Consider the following 23,189-nt stretch of genomic DNA (forward strand, 5'->3'; position numbering starts at 1 on the left):
TCCCTGTCCCCATCACCAACAGGGTAAATGTCTCAAAACTTGCTAAGTACTCTAGACTAGAAGGGTGCTTCAGCGTGTGGTGGGGCTGCGGAGCACAAGACTCTTCCATCAGCCTCTGTCATCACTTCAGCCAGGCGGAGTTGGTAATACTCTTAGAAGAGCCAGACTGTTAGCAAGATTATCATATCACCTGGCACTTGCAAAGCCTTTAAGATCATTTCCTTCCACTCTCACTGGACACGTGCACATCTGGCCTGTTATGACTTGACATCAGACTTGAGCTATTACCACCCACTCCTCTTCCTGGTGGTAGAAATGTTTCTGAGCTTCTTTAACTGCTCATAAGTCTAAACTCACGTGTGATGCCCTTCCTTCCACTACTGCTCTGCTCTGCGAGTTAAGTACGATTGTGTCCTTTCATCTCAACAGCTGTCAACCTCTCTCCCGGCACGGAATGTCTTAGACCTCAGGACTGCTTCCAAGGAAGTGACTTACTTAGCAGCAGGTGAATGGCTGGGGACGGTGGCATACCTGCAGGAGCTGAGTGGCTGTGGCTCTCTGCTCAGGGCTCTTAACCAGGCACTGCTTCACAAAATCCATGAAGTTGTCTGACCACAGCTCTGGCTTACGGAATGTGGGGGGAGGATTGGTAGGAATCATGAATATTGCCTGGTTGGAAAAAAAAAAAAAGGTAAAATGGAAATGGCACTCCGATACAAACAACTGCATTTTCTTAGTAAAACGATTTTTCACTTTCCCAAACACAAAGTGTGCCCACATGGAGTATAGCAACCAGAGAATCTGAAAGCATTCTCCTGTCCTTTCCCTTGCTCACACGCAAACCTTTCCTCTGTGTGTGTGTGTGTGTGTGTGTGTGTGTGTGTGTGTGTGTACAGGCGCATGGGCATGCATGTGTAAGACTATACATGTTCATGCAGGTGTGGTGCAAGTACATGTGCATGTGTGTATGCCTGCATGGAGGTCAAGGGTCAACCTCAAATCTCACTGCTGAATGGGACTGTAGCTCAGTGGGAGGGCAGCTGCCCCATAATAAATGAAACCCTAGGTTCAATGCCCACTACTAACAATACAAGAGAACTGTTTCTCAGCAACCGTCCATCTCAGTCATGAGTCTCCTTGGGACCTGGAGCTCAGTCATTAGGTTAGGCAGGCTGGTCACGGAGCCCTAGGGACCCACCTGGTCTCCTCTCCCAGGGCTGAGATTACAGCCGTACATCATCACACCTGGCTTTCATTAGGGGCTAGAGAAGGAACTCAGGTCCTCGTGCTTGCAAGACAAACACTTTACCAAGTGATTCATCCCTTCAGCCACAAACAAGTTGGGGCCAAAGGGCAACCACATCACATTGGTTTCAATGTGGAAAGAGGCCGCCTATGAGCATCTGTACTCCAAAGACAACTTCAGGCCCACAGCTGTTAGAATCTCCCCCTTCGAAGCCACCAATGAACATCAGAAATGACAGAAATGAGATCATAACCAGAAGTTCTGAAAGTCACAAAGGAGCCATTAGCTTCAATCCATACCAAATGATGTTTTAATCTGTGTGTGTGTGTGTGTGTGTGTGTGTGTGAGAGAGAGAGAGAGAGAGAGAGAGAGAGAGAGAGAGAGAGAGAGAAGAGAAGAGAAAGATAGTGTGTGGTAGTAGGTACTGAACATGGGCCTTTGAGGCCAAGTAGGAGCTCTGCCACTAAGCTATCTTTCTAGCCCCTCAATTCATCACTCTGCAGAAAAGAAAGATTAAAAATCAAGCTACTATAATAAAGCAAATTTAAATTCTACTTTACAAAGAGCAACGTTATTACTTACTCGGGCTAGTATCACATATTGCTTGCCCATGCAGAGGACCTGAAATTCAGTCAGTTCCCAGCATCCAAGTCAGGCAGGTCACACCACTAGGTTCAGGGAATCTGACACCCTCTTCTGGCTTCCAAGGGCACCACACAATTAAAATAATAAAATTTTTTTAAAGACTATTAATTGTTGAATTTTAAATGATGGCATTTTCTTTCTTTTTTTAAAGATTTATTTATTTTATGTATGAGTGCTCTATCTGCATGTACATCGACATGCCAGAAGAGGGCACAGATCATATTATAAATAGTTCTGAGCCACCGTGTGGTTGCTAGGAATTGAATTCAGGACCTCTTAACCACTGAGCCATCTCTCCAGCCCTGGCTTTTAAATGATGGAAACCCCCACTTTATTGAAAGATAAAACTCTTTGCATTAGACAGTTTAAATTGTATTTCTTTTTTGTTTTTGTTTTTCGAGACAGGCTTTCTGTGTGTAGGCCTGGCTGTCTGGGAACTCACTCTGTAGCCCAGGCTAAGTTCGAACTCAGAAGTTCACCTGCTTCTGCCTCCCAAGTGCTGGGATTAAGGAAGTGCGCCATTGCACCTTTCTTAAATTATATTCTCTAAATCTGAAAGTATCACTATGTAAACCCTCTACTCCTTCTCTTCAGCTTCACCAAAAAATAAAAAACAAATAAGAAGGAATTTATCTTTGGGCACACAAATACTTTTTAAAAATAGCTCAAGTCTTTTAGTGAAAGAAGGAATAAATTAAAGACAAGGAAGAACTAGTCTGGGAAGGCTTGGCAAAGGCTGTGGAGCTACTGTGGGGTGGGGGACTTTCAACAGAGCTTCATGTACTTGGGATGGGTAAAGCCTGGGAACTCCTTAGGGTATCGACGCTGAGAAAGGCTGAGGGAGGTGCAGCCCGGGAGCCTTAACACTATCAGCAGATGTGAGCTGGAAAGACAGAGTCTGCGGACTCACAAACTAAAATACCTTCAGAGATCAAGCATGAAAGAGACAATGTATGAACCGAAATGGTGGTTAGTGATGCAAGTGCAAAAACGCACTGAAGAAAACACTGTAACAAGTGGCATCTGACATGTGGTGACCCGATGGGGAAATCACAGAAAACAATTAAACAGAAACCCCATATTTACAAAGCTAAGATGTGGAACCTAATACATACGTCAACCTATACACTTCTAATAGCGTATGTCCTTCAAGGAGACTACCAAGACAGCGGAGAATAGACGACATTCAAATTAATTATTGACTACTTCTAACGCCAGGGGAAGAGCATGATCTACAGTATGCATTTATTATTATATAAAATTAGTTCATTTCCTGTTTGGAATATAACCAAGAAGGCTGTCAAATAACTGTCTAGTGGTAGCCAGCGGCTAAGCATCCAGCCGGCGTCTGTCTCCTTACCCTCATTGGATGGATATCAGCATATGGGGGCTTCCCTTCAGCCATTTCTATGGCAGTTATTCCCAGAGACCAGATGTCTGCCACGCAGTTGTACCCAATTTCCTGAATGACTTCAGGGGCCATCCAAAACGGTGTTCCTATCACGGTATTCCTCTTCGCCATGGTATCCTGGAATGGAGAGGGGAGAGAGCAACACGAAGCATGAGAGCTACTGAGGAAAAGAGAGTCGGGACTGTTAGAAAGAGCACTCCGTCTGTGCCCAGTGGTACAACGGCGGCATGGTGTTATGAGAGCAACCAGCTACCTTTTGCTGTGATTTAATTATGACTTTCTCTATGAGCTGGAACCCACAACGGACACATTAGTGAGACTAAGAACCTGAGACCAGGTCATCAGGCCCAGGGGAAACATTTCTTTTATTCTACTAATGAGCACAGTGATAAAACAACTCCTGGTGACATGCTGCTACACCCACAGCTCAGTGCATCACTCGGTCAATTCCCACAGAAGTTTCTGTAACTATCAGAGGCCCATCACGGCTGGACAGCTTGCAGAAACCTGGGGCAATGTCCCACCCCAGCCTAGAAGCTACTTGCAGCTGACAGCCACTGGGAGAAGGAAAATCCGTTTTCTTCAACGGAATGACACGGACAGCACATGGGCCTCCTCCAGGGCAGGCCTCGTGCTCAGGAGTAGCTGGCCAACACAAGCTCCACTCTCTGTGTCCTGATGGTTTTGCTTCTTTGTTTTCTGGTTTGGATTTTTTTGTTTTGTTTTGTTTTTTTAAGACAGACAGACAGACAGACAGACAGACAGACACACACACACACACACACACACAAAATGAGATTGGGTGGGTAGGAAGGGCCTGGAAAGGGCAAAAATGATCAAAATATATTGTATAAAACTCTCAAGGAATAAAAACAACTAAGAAAAAGAATGCCTTGTTCTTGAAATATATCTAAAAACAGTCCTCGAGGCATAATGAGAAAAGTCACTTAATCGATTCAAATGGCCAAGAACTGTAAATGTTCTCAATCAATTATTAAAATACAAAAGTATTGAAATTTTAAAAAATTAAATTAGTTTAATTTAATTTTTTAAAATTTATAATATTACTGATAAAAACACAGGAAATCAGCAACAGAAACACAGGACCACTGGACCCTGACATGGCACAACCTCACACACGGGCATTGTTTAGTCAACTTTTAAATATTCATACCTCTCTACCCAAAGTATCTTTGTAGAAGTGTTGCCTTGTACGCAAGTACCCAAAACATGAGCACAGACTGTAGAGTCTTGACATAGGTAAGAAGGACCAACTACAGTGGCTGTCAAGCGGGGACCTGCTGTCCCAGCTACCAGGGAGGGCCACGTGAGCAACGGAGTGCAAGATGAGGTAGACGACCATCACAATAAGTCATTTTTCCACCTAGCACTTGTAGCTTGAGTTACAGAATAATAATAATAATAAATAAATAAATGCTTTTCATCACCACAGGTACATAACACTGGTAACTTAAGTCCTTGGGGAGCTGAGGTAAGAAGATCACTGAGAGAATTCAAGCCAGCCTATACTGCACAGTAAGTTCCAGAATGGCCCTAGAATGAAACCTAGACTCAAAAATATAAATAAGGCCAGTCATGGTGTCGTAAGCCTTTAATCCCAGACCCGAAAGGCAGAAGCAAACTGATCTTTGTGCATGCTTTCTGGGCCATCGTAGTCTACATAGCAAGTTCTAGGCCAGCCAGGGCTATCTAATGAGACCCTGTCTCAAAAAGAAAAATAAATAAATATTACAGTAGATACTTATATACTAAAATAGCACATTAAAAATTCTCTAAAGAGCTGGGCACAGTGGTGCACACCTGTAATCCCACCACTCTGGGAGTCAGAGGCAGGTGGATCTCTGTGAGTTTGAGGCCACCCTGGTCTACAAAGCGAGTCCAGGACAGCCAAGGCTACAAAGAGAAACCCTGGCTTGAAAAACAAAAACAAAAACAAAACAAAAAAAGTCTCTAAAGAAGCAAGCATGGTCAACAGCCACCTATAGTCCTCATATATGAAAGACAAAAGTAAAAAGCTCTTATATTTGAAGCTAGGCAGGACTACATAGCAAGCCCTTCTTTCAAATGGAAATAGGAGGCCGGGTGTGGTGGTGCACATCTTCAATCCCAGCACTCAAGAGGCAGAGGCAGGTGGATTGCTGTGATTTCAAGGCCAGCCTGGTCCACAAAGCTAGTCCAGGATAGCCAAGGCTACACAGAGAAACTCTGTCTCAAAACAACAACAACAACAACAACAATAAGAAGAAGAAGAAGAAGAATTCCAATAAATAAATAAATAATAAAAAAATCAAATGGAAATAGGTATGGAAAATGTATAAGCTATTGCAACACCTAAAAGATGTTTACAAAATAATGAATAATACAGGTTTATTTCTGTAAAACCAAAATAATAATCACAACAATGCAACAAGTGGTTTAAAAAAAATGTCTAGTGTAGCAAAAATGCAGCCCAGAATGATAAGCACTATTAATAGCAGTCACTTCTAGACGGCAGAATTACTTGATTGTTTTCTGTCTTACAGACTTATGTAACACTCCCTTGGTTTATATGTACAATTAGGAAAATTGTTTTAAAGCTTAGATAAATTAAACGATACCGAGTTTCCCCCCAAGGGTTTCCTGAAGGGTACGCAGCACATACAGCACACTGCACTAACAGGCAGATACACACTTTCCCAGAAAGGCATGGTCCTACTGAGAGCCTCACTACACCTGAGGCTCCTTAGGGAGAGGACTTCCAAACACAGCAAAGATGCAAAGAGCCTTCCATCCCTATCCCCAACTCCTGAAGTGCCTGTGACTTAGGTCACATCAGTCAGGAGCAATGACAGGTGGCACTTCTGAACTAATCTCCCACTGCCTGCTGTTTATAAAAAACCAACAAAGGAAACAACTTGGGCTTAATCATTTCCTTAGCTCTGAAACCTCAAACTTGCTGGGATGTTTTCAAATGGTGATACCTAAAGGTGTTTTTACTAGATTATTTAAACTAGAAATAGATACTCACAAAACAAAAATGTTTTGAAAATAAGTGACCAGTGTATCCTAAATTCCAAACAGATCTAAGTTACAGTGTTACTGAGTCCAACATTGAATCCAGAGCGGAACTGTGGCACGTAGAACTGTATATGCACACAAACAGAAGCAAGCCAGCCCCCACACACAACTTACAATGCAAAGGACAGACTCCCCAAACTACAAAGCACTGGCCAAGTGTGGTGGCGCACGCCTTTAACCCCAGCAGTCGGGGTTAGAGGCAGAAAGATCTCTGAGCTCCAGACCAACCTGGTCTATATCAAAGTTCTAAACCAGACAGCTCTATGTATTGATACACTGTCTCCAAAAACGGGAAAGAAGAGCACTTAACATCTATAAAAACTCAACTTCAAATCTACCTTATACTTTCATCAAAATAAGTTAAACCTGGGCTGGAGAGATGGCTCAGAGGTTAAGAGCACTGGCTGCTCTTCCAGAGGTCCTGAGTTCAATTCCCAGCACCCACATGGTGGCTCACAACCATCTATCATGTGATCTGGTGCCCTCTTCTGGTCTGCAGGTGAACATTAAAAATAATTAATTAATTAAAATAAGTTAATCCTCAAAAAAAAAAATATCCAGAAGAACTTTAAGAGTGTAGATGAACTGCTATGTGATGCTAGAACACAACACCAAAGACAAAAGTCCAGTGGGGGGGAGGGAGATTTTTTTTTTTTTTCCTACATAAAATCTAGAAACTAAGGGGCAGGAGACGTCTCAGTAGGTAGAAGAACTCTCTGGTCCTCTGAAGGACCTGAGTTTGGTTGCTGGCACCCATGTGGGGTGACTCCATGTGGGGTGACTCCATGTGGGGTAGCTCCCATGTGGGGTGGCTCCCATGTGGGGTGGCTCCCATGTGGGGTGGCTCCCATGTGGGGTGGCTCCCATGTGGGGTGGCTCCCATGTGGGGTGGCCCCATGTGGGGTGGCTCCCATGTGGGGTGGCTCCCATGTGGGGTGGCTCCCATGTGGGGTGGCCCCATGTGGGGTGGCTCCCATGTGGGGTGGCTCCCATGTGGGGTGGCTCCCATGTGGGGTGGCCCCATGTGCGGTGGCTCCCATGTGGGGTGGCTCCATGTGGGGTAGCCCCATGTGGGGTGGCTCCATGTGGGGTGGCTCCCATGTGGGGTGGCTCCCATGTGGGGTGGCTCCCATGTGGGGTGGCCCCATGTGGGGTGGCCCCATGTAGGGTGGCTCCCATGTGGGGTGACTCCATGTGCGGTGGCTCCATGTGGGGTGGCTCCATGTGGGGTGGCTCCATGTGGGGTGGCTCCCATGTGGGGTGGCTCCATGTGCGGTGGCCCCATGTGGGGTGACTCCATGTGCGGTGGCTCCCATGTGGGGTGGCTCCATGTGGGGTGGCTCCATGTGGGGTGACTCCATGTGCGGTGGCACCCATGTGGGGTGGCTCCCATGTGGGGTGGCCCCATGTGGGGTGGTACCCATGTGGGGTGGCCCCATGTGGGGTGACTCCATGTGCGGTGGCTCCCATGTGGGGTGGCACCCATGTGGGGTGGCTCCCATGTGGGGTGGTACCCATGTGGGGTGGCCCCATGTGGGGTGGCTCCATATGGGGTGGCTCCCATGTAGGGTAGCCCCATGTGGGGTGGCACCCATGTGGGGTGGCTCCCATGTGGGGTGGCACCCATGTGGGGTGGCACCCATGTGGGGTGGCTCCCATGTGGGGTGGCTCCCATGTGGGGTGGCCCCATGTGGGGTGGCTCCATGTGGGGTGGCTCCCATGTGGGGTGGCTCCCATGTGGGGTGGCCCCATGTGGGGTGGCTCCCATGTGGGGTGGCTCCCATGTGGGGTGGCTCCCATGTGGGGTGGCTCCCATGTGGGGTGGCCCCATGTGCGGTGGCTCCCATGTGGGGTGGCCCCATGTGGGGTGGCCCCATGTGGGGTGGCTCCATGTGGGGTGGCTCCCATGTGGGGTGGCTCCCATGTGGGGTGGCTCCCATGTGGGGTGGCCCCATGTGGGGTGGCTCCCATGTGGGGTGGCCCCATATGGGGTGGCTCCCATGTGGGGTGACTCCATGTGCGGTGGCTCCATGTGGGGTGGCTCCATGTGGGGTGGCTCCCATGTGGGGTGGCTCCATGTGCGGTGGCCCCATGTGGGGTGACTCCATGTGCGGTGGCTCCCATGTGGGGTGGCTCCATGTGGGGTGGCTCCCATGTGGGGTGACTCCATGTGCGGTGGCACCCATGTGGGGTGGCTCCCATGTGGGGTGGCACCCATGTGGGGTGGCTCCCATGTGGGGTGGCCCCATGTGGGGTGGCACCCATGTGGGGTGGCACCCATGTGGGGTGGCACCCATGTGGGGTGGCTCCATGTGGGTGGCTCCCGCTCCTGGAGACCAATGCCCTCTTCTGGCCTCCACAGGCACTGGCACTCACACACAAAAGTAAATCTTTAAAACAGAAAATTGACAATTCTGGGTTTTTAAACCCACATCAGAATAGAAGATAACTAGCAAAGGGAGGTTTCAACCATAGCAGAGGAATAAAAAGTTAACAATGTCTTAGCTCTGGGTTTCACCTTCTAACAAACGTGTGTGTGTGTGTGTGTGTGTGTATGTGTGTGCGTGTGCGTGTGCGTGCGCACATGTGCACTCGCTCGCATTTGCCCAGCCTGTCCTTAGTTGACATCTGCAATCCAAGCACTTTCTGGAGGCGAAGGCAGGAAGACGGCCACAATTTCAAGACCAGGGTACACAGTGAATTCCTGGCCAACCTCAGCTACAGACTGAGACCATGCCTGAAAAGGAGGCAAGGAAACACAGAGTGAGGAAGCACGCACTTGGGAGGCAGAGGCCCGGTCTCTATAGGTTCCAGCCTGTTTTACACAGGCCAGACAGGGCTACACGTGCTTTAAAAGCATAAAAGGACATAATTCTAAGGACAAAATCAAAGAAATGCTAAAACAAAACGAAACAAAACCCTAAGCATCCTGATGCTCAGCGCAGTGGGAACATAACAAGGGCAGGGAGCACCCACCGTGCAACCTCACTGAACCACAGCACGTCACACATACAAACCCGAGCTGGCAGCCTGCTCTACAAAGCACGTCCAGGACAGCCAGGACTACAAGAGAAACCCTGTCTCAGAAAAAACAAACACCCCCTGCCCCGCAGCTGCACCCCGGAGTGAGCATGAGAGCCAGTCATGTGCTGCTCACCAGGAGGCGGAGGGACGCAGCCTAACACCAGCCTGGACTACAGAAGACTGTCTCCAGAACAGAAAAAGAAACTAATTACAGATTTCACTTCTTCCCAAAACCATCTAAAAATGCAAAGCAAAGCCACAACATTCTGTGAGCTGGGAAGCAGACAGTGGGCCGAATGGTAGCCTGAGCAGACAAGCAAATGGACTCCTGAGTCAGTCACTGGGAAAACTGAGAAGCATCCTAATTCTCCCTCCCAACTGGCCTTGGAAACTGCTGCAGTGAGGGGATGGTACAAGTGGACCTCAGAGCAGCAAGACTGGCTGTGGAGACTCTGAAGAAGGATCTAGAAGGCCACACATTGGCACAGGCATCTAATCCCAGCATTCAGGAGGCTGGAGCAAGGGAACCAAGAGTTCCAAGCCATCTTAGGCTATGCTGTAAAACCCCTCACAAAAATAAATAAATGTATATAAAGCAAGGACACTAGAGAAATGGCTCAGTGAATCCGGGCACTTCTTACTCTGTCAGAGGACCTGAGTTCCCAACTCCCATAACCACACAGCTCACAAATGACCGTGACTCCAACCCCACATGGATCTGACACCTCTGACCTCCCGAGGGCACCTGCATCATGTACACATACCCACACAGATACACATAAACAAAATAATTAAAGTAAGCTGGCTGTGGTGGCACCGCCTTTAGTCCTAGTTTTTGGGAAGCAGAGGCAGGTGAATCTCTCTGAGTTCAAGGTCAGCCTAGTCTACAGTAGCAAGCTCTAGGCCAGCCTTGCTTCATGGTGAGACCCTGTCTCAAAAAATAAAAAAATAAATTTGGCGGTGGTGGCGCAAGCCTTTAATCCCAGCACTTGGGAGGCAGAGGCAGGTGGATCTCTGTGAGTTCAAGGCCAGCCTAGTCTACAGAGCAAGTTCTAAGACAACTAGGGCTGTTACACAGAGAAACCCTGTCTTGAAAACCCAAAAAATAAAAAATAAAAAACATTTTAAAAAGTAAACCATATAAAATATAATGAAGCAGCTCTCACACGAAGTGGGGAACACTGTGACTCAAGAACAATGACAGCATTTCTACGTGAAGTCGCCGCCATCACCACCACTTCCCAGAAGGCAGCCAGAGGGGCTACAGCCATAGGCAGGAGGCCAGTCAGGGGAGAGCCCAGCCGGTTCATTATAGACTATGGTCATACTCTGAGTCAAAAACAAAACAAAACAATCAAAAATTTGTTTGTTTTTGTTTTCTTTAGCAAAACAATACATGGGTCACTGTTGATGTCTGAGAGTTTGGTTTTTTGCAGAGGAGAGGTGGGGGTGGGGTGAGGGTGGAGACGCAACAGGAGCAGGGGACAGTAAAGTGCTTGAAAGTGCTTGAAGACTTGAGTTCTAACCCAGTGAAAGCTAGGCTTGACAGCCAATCTGTAGCCCCTACTAGAAGACTGGGGGGTGCAATACAAGAGAATTTCTGTACAGGCACTATGAACAAACAACCCTGCCTCCCACTTCAAAGGGAAGGATGACAAGCCCAGGTGCATACCTCACCACAGCATGCCTGCATGCTACATCGGCACTACAATCTCTCTCTCCCTCTCCGCGCCCCTCTCTCAACATACACACACTTTTTAAAAAAGAAAAACTAGCAATAAACAAGCTCTGTGACATTGTAGGACACAATATGTAAAAATCAACCTTTACTCTTGTACACCAGCAATGAACAATTTGAAAACAAAGAGTGTTCCAATCAAAACAGTATCAAAGAGAATTTTTTTTAATCAAAGAGAATTTAACTACTGAAGAATAAACTAACCAAATTAATGTGAAATATGTACTATACAAATGATGTAATTTTGATGAAAAATGAAAAACCTAAGTAAACGCAAAGGCTTAGGTCTATGGATTAGATGGCTTAACCCTAAGATGGTAATGTTTTCTAGACTGACTCGGGACTCAACGCAGTGTCTACCGAAACCCCAATGATCTTTTTGGCAAAACTAACCCACTAATCTGAAACTCAAGAGAAACGAAGGGTTCCAGAAGAGCCAAACAAGCCTGTAAGAGGAGAACTAAATTGAAGGCCTCCCGTTTAATCCAAGATATAAAAGTCAAGACAGTGGGGAACCGGCATGATGGCCTACAACCAAGGTCTTAGAAATAAACACATACTTGATTTTCATCAAGTACCAATACATAATTCTATAAGAGAAGTGCTAAAGGATTATCAACAAATGATTGGACTAGTCAATTATCTGTTATCAATAAACAAAAGAATGTATCTGGATAGCTACTTCATGGCACGAAAATTAACTCAAGTCTCAAAGCAAATGTTAGAGCTAAAACCACTAAGCACATAAAGCATCTTGCACAAGGTCGTTTCTTAGCTACATACAGCACCACAAACACAAGCAGCAGAAGACACAGAAGCTGAACATCACCTAAAATTAAAAAGTTAGACAGCCCAGTACCTGGGAGACGGAGGCAGGCGAATCTCTATCAAAGCCAGCCAGGTCTACACAGGGAGCTCCAGCCCAGCCAGTGCTACACAGTGAAACCTTGTCTCAAAAACAAATAAATAAATAAATAAATAAATAGAATGAGAGAAAGAAAGAGAGAGGGGGAGAGAGGGAGGAAGATGGAAGGAAGAGAAAAAAAAGGAGGAAGGGACAGAGGGAGGGAGGGAGGGAGGGAGGGGGGAAGGTAGTCTGTAGCTGGGGAGAAGGGGTGATGAAACATACAATTTTCACTGTACCACCAAGAAAACCCTTGGGAGAATATTTTGGAATTTGGTGTTTATCTATGTAGAACTGTTTGTATTTCCCTACAGAGACCTTCACAGTAGATGGTTATTTTACAAAACTAGATCCTTCTAATCCTCCTGTTTTTGAACAGTTTTCTTTTTCACTAGCAAGCACTAATGAGGCAGGAGGGAAATCATGAACCAGCCCTGCTATAGTACAGCAACTGGGCTGCCTGGAAGCTGGATGGGAGTTTGCCTTGCTGAAGGAGAGCAGCCTGGTGTAGTCTGCCTTCCTCTTATTACCTGATATACCAGACTTGAACTCATATATTTCTTACGTTGGTTTTCATTTTTATAGATGATAAACCATGGAATCTGAAGCCCAGAAAAGAGCTAAAACTCCTATTAGCTCCATGATAATCCACTTGTAAATTCTACAAAATTGTATAAACACAATTAAACCAAGTATTAGATATTTAAACACTAGCATAGTGGGGCTGGGATGATGCCTCAGTCAGCAAAGCATTTGCCATGTAAGCCTGAGAGAACCAAAAGCCAGATATGACAGCAGGCACCTGTAATCCAACTGGTAGGCAGAAACAGACAGATTCCTGGAGCTCACCAGCAGCCTGTCTGAATCAATGACCTCCATGTCAGTGAAGGGCAGTGTCTCAGAAAGTAAGATGGAAAAAAAAAAATACGGCCATCAACATGGTCTTTGGCTTCCACAGAACACAAATATGCACATGTGCCAAAAGGCATACACACACACACACACACACACACACACACAAATACGATCACTTAATAGAATGCCTTCCCAGGACACAGCCTAAAGTACTGGTACCAGTCACCATTTCTACTTACTGTAAGTTGACCTGCGACTCCAAAATCTGCAAGCTTTGCGTGGCCCTCTGTGTTTAGCAAAATATTTCCTGCCTTGATATCCCGGTGTATTTTTCTCATAAAATGAAGGTATTCTAGTCCCTTAAGAGTTGATTGTAATATTGTAGCTATTTCATCTTCTGTTAACTGAAAAGCAAACAAACAAACAAATAAACAAAAAAACACAGTAAGAAGTCTCAACCCTATTTACATCACACATCATTTAAGGGAAAAGTTAGCCACTACGCCTTTAATCCCAGTACCCAGGAGGTAGAGGCAGGCGGATTTCTGTGAGTTCAAGGCCAGCCTGGCCTATAAAGTGACACCAGGATAGCCAGGGCTATTACAAAGAGAAAGCCTGTTTTGGAAAAAAGAAAGAAAGAAAAGAAAAGGGAAAAGTTACATGCAAACTCATGCCATGCTGATTGCTCGCTGTTCCTTGTAGGCTAGGGTTCCTCTGCTCCTGTCGCCTGCCTGTCGCTCTACCTCTGAGGCTCTTCATCTGTCATCTGTACCGCTGCCTTTCCTCACTTGTCAGAACAGCAGAGGCCTTTCCTTCTCCACATCCGGCTCATTCTGCTCCCGTATCTTACCTTGTCAGCACCGAGCCAAGCTGAGACACTACGCAGCCTTCCTTACTACAGGCACACACTCCACTAAAACGTCTTTTGTTGCTTCCTCCTAGAGCCCTGCATCAGGGGGAACTGAAAGAGTTCTAGAATGACAGTGCTGGAGGCTGACGCAGGTGTGACCATCAGACCCAAGTCCTACACAAACCCATCAAAGTCTCACACAGCTCGGGGTGTGACAAACGCCTCACCATCAGGAATAAGCAGTGGACAAACAGGCCCAGGATTGGAGGACCCAGTCCTCTTTCGTGTACTTTACTCTAAGACGTAAGTGTGCATAAAAAGAGCTAAAAAAGAAAGAACACAAAGGAAGCTCGGTGGAAGCAGTTTACGGTGTAGGGATGTACAAAAGCAGACTGCCAGGTTGCCAGGTTGCCAGGTTGCCGGCAGGAGAACTGGAACAGCAACTCCCGAAAGCAGAGTCAGGAGCTTAAGCTACCTCACGGGGGTCAGAACGGAAGCCTAGCAATCACACCGTTTTTAGGTTTTAAATACAGCTACCAGGTACTTAGATTTAACTATAGAGTAACTTTCTGCTTAAAGCAAAACTTTCCCTTCATGTGGGCTACTTTCTAGTTTCCTGGCATCTACCCTTCCCCACGCCCATGTAGATGGGGTTTACAAAACATCAGAAGCTAAGAGCCACACCAGAACAGAGCCATGCCAGAGAGAGCAAGCGGTGTCTGGCATTCTCAGCCTAGGCAACCTCACTTACTACAACACCGTCATTTTACCAAATTTCTACCATAATTTTTTTTTGAGACTGGTCCTATCATGATAATTTTTATATAACACACAGCAAAATAATTAATAATTAAGTCATGTAGACTACTAAGCAAGTATTGAGCTATCAATAGGTTCAGGAACTGCTGTTGGAGTCAATTCTAGACTGAAGAGATACCGGAACAATTTGGCACTGTAAACAAAGCCTGGGACTTCAATTTTAAATCAACAAATCAGTTAAGGCTTTGGGCTTCTTTTTAATTATATTTCATTTTTTCAGATTATAATACATTTAAATCTTCTTCTCTCTTTTCCCTCTCCTCCCTCCAAAGCCTTTCACACACCCCTCCTTGCTCTCTTTCAAATTAGTGGCCTCTTACCTCATTAACTGTTGCTACACTCATATGTTTGTATGTATAAACACATGTCACATACACACACACACAAACACACAAACACACACATGTATTATGTATTCCTAACATATAAATACAACCTTCTCCATTCCCATAATATTACTTGTACACATGACTTTAGGACTGACCATTTTGTTCTGGAAATGGATATTATATTAGAACACTATCTTGGCTTAAAAACTTATTTTCTAATCAAGAAAACATACAAATTCTCAATGCTGTAAATTAAGAAAAGTAAACAGTGATATAATACAAAATGTATAACTGTTTCAAAACAGCCCCCCTTGCACTTACACAATACTTCATGGTTTTCATATACTTCTGCATGCATGGGCCGTTTTTACAGCATTGCAAACACTTAACATGGTGGGGATGCTCACTCCCATCCTTACTACAACAACAACATTTTCCCATCTCCACAATCTACACAGAAACTAGAATTAGTTTTCACATCACAGTCACACGACTCACTTCTTAGAACCTAGACCTGCTCCCTCTGCATCTGGACTAGAGGTCAGCCACATCACCATGGCCTACCAGACCAGCCTCGCCAAACCTGCCCACCTGTCAACCTGACGTCCTCAAGTCCCCCTTTGTGTAACCCCGTCTCAGCAGCTGGACTTTCAATACCAAACATACTGAACATGTGGCAGTCTCAGGGTCTTCACACTGCACTGCAGTGTTCCTTCCTTCCTATTGCTCTGTCCCCATCACCATCCGCGGTGCTCTGAATAGGAACGGCCGGCAGACTCGGGTGTTTGAATGCTTGCCCCAAGGGGAGTGGTACTATTAGTAGGTGTGGCCTTGCTGGAGGAAGTGTGTCACCGTGGGGGCGGGCCTTGCTGGAGGAAGTGTGTCACCGTGGGGGCGGGCCTTGAGGTCTTATATGCTTACGCTCTGCCCAGTGTGACATGTCTCTTTCTGCTACCTGCAGATCAAGATGCAGAACTCTGGGCTCCACCAGCACCATGTCTGCTGCACGCTGCCATGTCTCCTGCCATGACAATAATGGAGTAACTGTCTGAACTGCAGGCCAGCCCCAGTTCAATGTTTCCCTTTGTAAGAGTTGCTGCGGTCATGGTGTCTCCTCACAGCAGTAAAACCCTAACTAAGATAGACGTTGGTACCAGGACTGGGGTATTGCCGTGAGAGGCCTGACCATGCTTTTGTTTGAGGAATGTGGATTTTTGAATTTTGGATTAGGAAAGCAGTGGAACACTGTAAGCAGGGCTTAGAGGGCCATCCTAGTAGGAACAGGGAAGACAGTGGTGAGTTGAACTGTGAGGCTTGGCTCAAGAGGTTTCAGAGGAGAAAAATGTTAGTATGTGGCCTAGGCACTATTCTTGTGATACTTTTGCTAAAAATGTGGCCACTTTTTGCCCTTGTCCAAACATCTGCCTGAGGCTAAAGTGAAGAGTTTTGGATTGCCAAAGGAAATCGCAAAACAGTCTACTATAGACTCAATCTTGTAGTTACTAGTGTTCACGCTTTTTTTCCCGAGACAGGGTTTCTCTGCGTAGCCTTGCCTGTCCTGAACTCACACTGTAGACCAGGCTGGCCTCGAACTCACAGAGATTCGCCTGCCTAGTGTTCACTCTTATGAAGAGCAGTTTGATGAAAAGAAGCAAGCTGAGAAAGGGAAAACACAAAATGTATGGTTCAAGGAGAAAGGGGACACCAGGAAGTGGAATGAAGCTAAATCCTGTGTTCAAAGAGATAACCAGATTAAAGGTATTAAATGGAATAAAGGGAGTGGTGACCTCAGGGAAAGATCCCAGCCAGCTAAGCTTCCATCTTGTGAAAAGCAATTAAAAACAGTTTAAGTCCATGCAGCATGGTGGTACACTCTTAATTGCAGCACCCAGGAGGCAGAGGCATGCAGATCCCTGAGTTCAAGGTCAGCCTGATCTACAGAGCGGGTTCCAGGACAGCCAAGCTTAGGCAGTGTAGGTAACCACTGGAAAGAGAAAGCTGGTGAAGACTAAATGAACGAGGGGCACATGTTCCGGGCCCAGCAAGCAGCAGAGCTTGGCAGCTTCTGGCCAAGTGGTTCTGGCTTTAGAGTCAAGAATAGAAGCTGAGTGTGGTGGTTGCACACCTTTCATCTCAGCATTAGGAAGGCAAAGGCAGGTGGATCTCTGTGAGTTCAAGGCCAGCCTGGTTTACAAAGTGAGTCTAGGACAGGCAGGGCTGTTACATAGAGAAACCCTGTCTAAAAAAAAAAAAAAAAAAAAAAAAAACCTTAAAAGCAAGACTAGAAGAAAAGGATTATGGAATCTCCCTCGAGACTAAGTCAAGTCACTGAGGCCAGGTGCATGGAGGCCTAGAAAGGCCACTGTTGTGAAGCTGTGAAGATGAAGCCAGTATTTGTGTTGCCCTGGAGACCCCACGATGTTAGAGAGGCCAGAGCCGTGGGGTACCTGCCAAGGAGAGCTGCTAACAGGGAGTGGAACCAACCCAAGAGAGAAGTGTGCTGCAGTCATCAAGTGAGATGAAAGGAGATGGGGAGCTGAAGAGAGTTTTGACATCAAACATGGAAACGCAGAGTCTGGAGTTTGCCTAGCTGATTTTCCATCTTGCTTTGGTCCAGGATTTCCTCAGTGTGTTTGCTTTCCTGTGTTTTGGAATGGTACCATAAATTCTGTGCCATGACATGTTGGAAGTATGTGATCTGCTTTTTGGTTTTGATTTTATAGGGGATTACAGTTAAGACATTGTATGAATCTCAGAAGAGACTTTGAACTTTTAAAAAAACATTTATTTAATTATTATGTATACTGTGCTCTACCTGCATGTACACCTGCAGGCCAGAAGAAGGCATCAGATCACATCACATATATGGTTGTGAGCTGCTATGTGGTTGCTGGGAATTGAACCCAGGACCTCAGGAAGAGCAGTTGGTGCTCTTAACCTCTGAGCCATCTCTCCAGCCCCTGAACTTTGGACTTTTAAACATTGTTGAGACTGTGATAGAGTATGGAGACTTCTGAAGTTGGAGTAAATGCGTTTTGCATTGTGTTATAGCTACAAGCCTTATGGAGGCCAGGGAGTGAAATGTGTGGTAGTCTGAATAGGTTTGTCCCCCTCCCCATACACATGTGTGAATGCCTGGCCCATAGGGAGTGGCACTATTAGGAGGTGTGGCCTTGTTGGAAGAAGTACATCACCATGGGGGCAGGCTTGGAAGTCTTATATGCTCAAGCTGTGCCCAGTCTCCTGCTGCCTGTGGATGGAGATGCAGAACTCTCAGCTCCTTCTCCAGGACCATGTCTGCCTGCGCGCTGCCATGCTTCCCACCACGACGATAACAGACTAAAGCTCTGAACTCTAAGCCAGCAGCAAACTAAATGCTTTCCTCTACAGGAGCTGCTGTGGTCACCGTGTCACCTCACAGCAATGGAACACTGACTAAGACAGCAGCCTCACTAATTTTTTTCCAGAGCCTTTTTCATTACCTGACATTTCCTTCCTAGTTGCCATTCATCTTCTTTTTGCTTCCCCAGTAGAAGGCGTGCTGCCATAAAAGCACCATAAGCTGTAGTCCTTTTTACTTACTCCTAGATCCCTAATACCCACAGCACTCTTTTTCAACTGAAAACTAGAATCCGTGACTCTTAGGTAGGACCCCACAATCTCAGGCCTAACAAATAGTCTTTTACAATAGGCTTGTTCCCTGTTCAACAGTAAGTAGAAGAAACCATTCTGGACCTACTGGGTAGGAGGACACATTCAAATCCAAAAGTCAACATTTAAAACCCAATCTAGAGGCTGGAGAGATGACTCAGCAGTTAGGAGAGCACTCTGCCCCTGCGCAAGACCTAGGCTTGATTCCCATCGCCCAGTGTCCAGCTCACAGCTGCCTGTAACTCCAGCTCTGGTGTTAAGTCAGGCCTGGCCTCTACGGGCATGGACACTCACATATACAAACCCACTGCAGCCAGACATGGCAGGGAGAATGACACACGAGGGACATGAGTTCAAGGCCATCCTGGATAGCATTGTCAGCTCCAGGTTACTTACTCTTCACTATGAAATCCTGTCTCAAAAAATGAAAATCCATGCCCAAACCAAACTTATAATTGTTTCATGTAATAAGAAATAAGCAAACATCACCGGAATGAGTCAATATCAAACTGCCACATTTAGGAGGGAGCTGAGTAAGCTGGCAAGCCCTGTAATCCCAGCACTTAGCCTGGGACAGAAGGATCAAAAGGAAAAGACCTTACTGAGATTCTGTCTTTGTTTGGGGTGGGAGGGGGGTGAGGAAAAAAATGCAAAGACACAAGGAAAATGAAAATTTTGACAGTCATTTCTTTACCTGCAGCAGAAGCACATGAATAAAAGGCCAGAGAAAAGATGACTAAAGCGCTATCCCAGTAGCACCCTCCTATGCTTGTAAACTTACCGTCTTGTTTCGTAGACGAATGATATCAGACACGGAGCCAGCCCCACAGTACTCCATTACGATCCACAGGTCCGTGTTCTTAAAGTAGCTGCCATAATACTTGACTACATGAGGGCTGAAGAGAGAAGCAATACAAATTAGTGGAATGTTCTTCAACACTTTAATACATTCTGTTCAATGCATGGAAAGTAACTTCTCATCTAGTTAGGACTAACAAGAGCCATCTCCTAATAAAAACATGAAATGGGATGGCTTTCCCTAAAAGAAATACACAGATGTGTATTTTGTTATTTCGAGACATGGTCTCTCTGTGTAGCCTCGGCTGTCCTGGACTCACTTTGTAAAACAGGCTGGCCTTGAACTCACATCGAGCTGCCTGCCTCTGCCTCCCTGAGTGCTGGGATTAAAGGCGTGCGCCACCACGCCTGGCTGGGAACAGTATTTCTAAGCATATACTTTATCCTCAGAAAAGAATAACAGATTCTCAAAAATTAGCTACAAACACAGAATGGCGATAAAAGAGAAATGAGGCACCTGACCGCCTACTCTGAGGGCACTTAAGGAATCTGGCATATTCACATACAAGACACAAGTCCATGGGACATGTCATAGGAACATTTAATAAATGACATTAATATATCCTGGGACTACAGATGTGCCTTAGCTATGAAGAGCACTTGCTAATAATCTTCCCGAGGACCTGGGGTTCAGTTCCTAGCACCCACATGGTGGCTCTCCACTGTCTGTAATCCAGTTTAGATGCCTTCTTCTGTCCTCAGGCACCAGGCATGGAAGTGGTGCAGAGACACACATGTAGGCAAACACCCATATACATAAAGTAATATTTAAATTTTAAAAAAAATCAGAGTGAGGGTAGTGAGTTATAAAACAGTAAAGGAAGCGTGATTACACTCCCAACACATGGATAGATGCATCAAAGGATACATAACAATGATGAAACATAATCTTTTTTTCTATTTCTTTCCCAAAAGTCATAGTCCAACTGGGAATAACAAAATCATCACTATATAGTATAGAAAAAGACTATTTAGCATCAAATCTGTAACCTTAGGTATTAAATTTGAAGAAAGACACAAGTAAGGAATATCTTTAAGAAGTCAAGTGTCCCAGTACAATGAACAATCTGTCTCAATGACTTGGAGCATTAACAACTGGACTGCTGTTGAAAACCAGGTTGCATAGCAACCAAAGATGCTAAAACTACCCTGGCTTCCTTGATTTGGATTTCAAATGCCCCTTCATCCATGGGATACATACCAGTGACAAGGACAGAAGGGAAACACAACACATAAAATGAGTATTAGTGAAAGCACAGGGACGTGAGTGCCTACCGGTCACAATCCCCATGGGCACACTCTTCCCTATACTCCTGTAGTCACTCACAATTTATTGTTTAAACACACTGGTGGGATATGTCTATTCAGTCTTGAACTGTCAGCTAGATTTCCTGCACTATACAAGCCTGACCTATGAAGTCCTAGAAAATGGAGGGAAACTATTAATATTCTTACTCCTGTACTTTTTTCTAGTAAACCAGGAAAATGTCCCCTATGCCCTCCCCTTACTCAAGACAGTAAGATAAAAATAAAGTAAACAAACAAAACTCCCCAAAACAAGGATTCTGCCCTCTGTGTAAGGTTTTACACAGAGGAGGATCTTCAGAGCATCACTTCTTAGCTCATGATGCTCTTGCAGAGCACACAGGTCCGGATCCCAGCACCCACATGGCAGGTCGTATCCATGTGGTCCATATATATGCATGCAAGTATGCACATACAAAGGAAAACTAAATAAAAATTTAAAAACAAAACTCTTTAGTTAGATGCATTTCCAGACTGTCTAGATACAGTCTCAATTTGTTAATTAAAGAGAGTTTGAGTAAGTGAATCATAGAGAAAAAAAAAAGCTGCTAACTTAATTCTGGCAAATCCAGATGGGGGTGGGGTGGGTGGAGGTTTTTGTATCATAGACAATAACCACAAAAAGAAAAACAAAACAGCAGAGAGATGAGCAGCAGCTATACTTCAAAGTCAGGGAGACTTAACGTCCTGCAAAGTAACAAGATCCAAGATCCACTGCCGCCACACAGTCTAGCGCAGAAGCTGCCGGACAGGAGGTAATGAACTGATGGCCTCAGAACTGGATGATGCCTCCAGCTCAAGGCATCTTCGCCCTCACTGCCAGCTCGTGGACCCTGCCTCTCCCTCCTAAGCAGTGCTGGGGTATGCCTGCTCCATCAACCAGCCCATGTTGTCATGGAGCTACTCAGCAGATCACGTGCTCTTCTGTGGTTGACTTTGGGGCCAACTTCCTGCTTAGAGCTTGACAAAGCTTAGTTCCTCAAAAATAAAACTCTTGACTAGAATCCTACTTAAGGACAAAAACAAAACAGTTAATACCTAAGGAAACACTCTCTTTTTACAGACCAATATGATACTCTACATTTCGGGAGCTAAAAGGTATTTGAATTACCTTAGCTATTTGTGCAATAGGAAGTAAAAGAGAGCATTTAAAAAAAAAAAAAAAGCCAGTGCCGCCTTCTGCCTCTTCTTCCGAGTATCTAAAAGGGCTAATTGATGAAGGAGGAAAATGTGAAAATGGAAACTGAATTATCTACAAAAACATACAAGCATTCTCATATTTCTCAGAAAAGAACATGCATAGGGATTGTACTGACCTCGCTCTTGTGCAAGTGTCTTGGCAAATCAATCTGTAGGTGTCAAGCTACATGATCACAGCAAAAGCAGAAACTCGTTCTGTCAAAGGATGCCACATGCTTTACCTGTCACACTGCTGCATTATGGAGATTTCTTTGATGATCTCCTGCAGGTCTGACTCCACGGGCACTTGCTTGATGGCGACAATCTGGCCAGTCTCTTTATGAATAGCCTTGTACACACTCCCATACGACCTGCAAGTGGGGGAGGGAGATCAGTTAAAGCCAGAGCACCGGGACAGAAGGCCAGGTACAGCACTCAACCCACAGGTCCGCCTTCTCTCCCAAGCCTCCAATGCTTACAAGCTTAGCTACATTTGCAAAACTGAGATGGCTTAAGTACCTGGGGAAAGATGGGCCACTAAAATCTCACACATAGGAACTAAGGTGGAGCTCGGTGGGAGAGAGCACTTGTGTAGCATGAGCGAGGGCCTGGGGTTCATCCCTAGCATCCAAAGAGTAATCACATCCACATTATGATTAGCAAATGACTGTAACAGCCTCCCTGCGCTGTCCCTGATATCTGCTAGAAACTGTACATCTATTTTTTTGAAAAAAAAAATTTTTTTTAAAGATAAAGAGGTAATATAAGTAAAAATTAACACAGTTTAGAGGTCACCTGATTTACCCAAGGTCACATAAGTGTTACGTGATGAACTTATGATCTGAACCCATGTCGTCTGAACGCAAGGCTTCTTTCCTCTCCATATCAATGCAATATATATGTCTGTTTTCCCATAGCCACGCTATTAGCAGTCTCTCTGTCCTTAGCCCTCTCATGTGCTGCAAAGCTTAAAGTATAGAAACTCTAAAGCCCAAGCCTCCTTCGTGCCAGCATCAGATGAACAGTGCACACTCAAATCCTTCTGCCTTCTCTGTTTTCTTCCCTGAAAAGCTTCTTATCAGAACCAAGGTTCTATGCTTATTCAACCCAGGTGCTAAAAGAGCCTCAGGGTTAGAAGTAATGCATGACTGCGTCCCACCGCCAGTATACGCTGTTAGAAACAGAAGCTGGCTGTCTTCTGCCAATTCTTATTCACAAGATGGAAAAAAAAAGAAAAAGAAAAAGTAAATACAAACTCCCTTACAAGACAGTTATGGTGCTCAAGTAAGATACACCA

General features: G+C 45.4%; 1 protein-coding gene across 1 annotated transcript in view; it reads right to left on the minus strand.

Moving 5' to 3' along the window:
• Positions 1-23,189, minus strand: part of STK4 (serine/threonine kinase 4) — an 89,266-nt gene that overhangs the window by 55,324 nt on the left and 10,753 nt on the right. Inside the window, exons 3-7 of the mRNA XM_084774425.1 lie at positions 22,135-22,263; positions 19,332-19,446; positions 13,141-13,305; positions 3,252-3,419; positions 532-669 (exon numbers count right to left, since the gene is read on the minus strand). Of these exons, the coding sequence (XP_084630551.1) occupies positions 532-669; positions 3,252-3,419; positions 13,141-13,305; positions 19,332-19,446; positions 22,135-22,263 (715 nt within the window). The remainder of the gene's footprint in view (positions 1-531; positions 670-3,251; positions 3,420-13,140; positions 13,306-19,331; positions 19,447-22,134; positions 22,264-23,189) is intronic.

Source organism: Acomys minous, assembly GCF_964271855.1.
Source record: "Acomys minous genome assembly, chromosome: 3".
NCBI lineage: Eukaryota > Metazoa > Chordata > Mammalia > Rodentia > Muridae > Acomys > Acomys minous.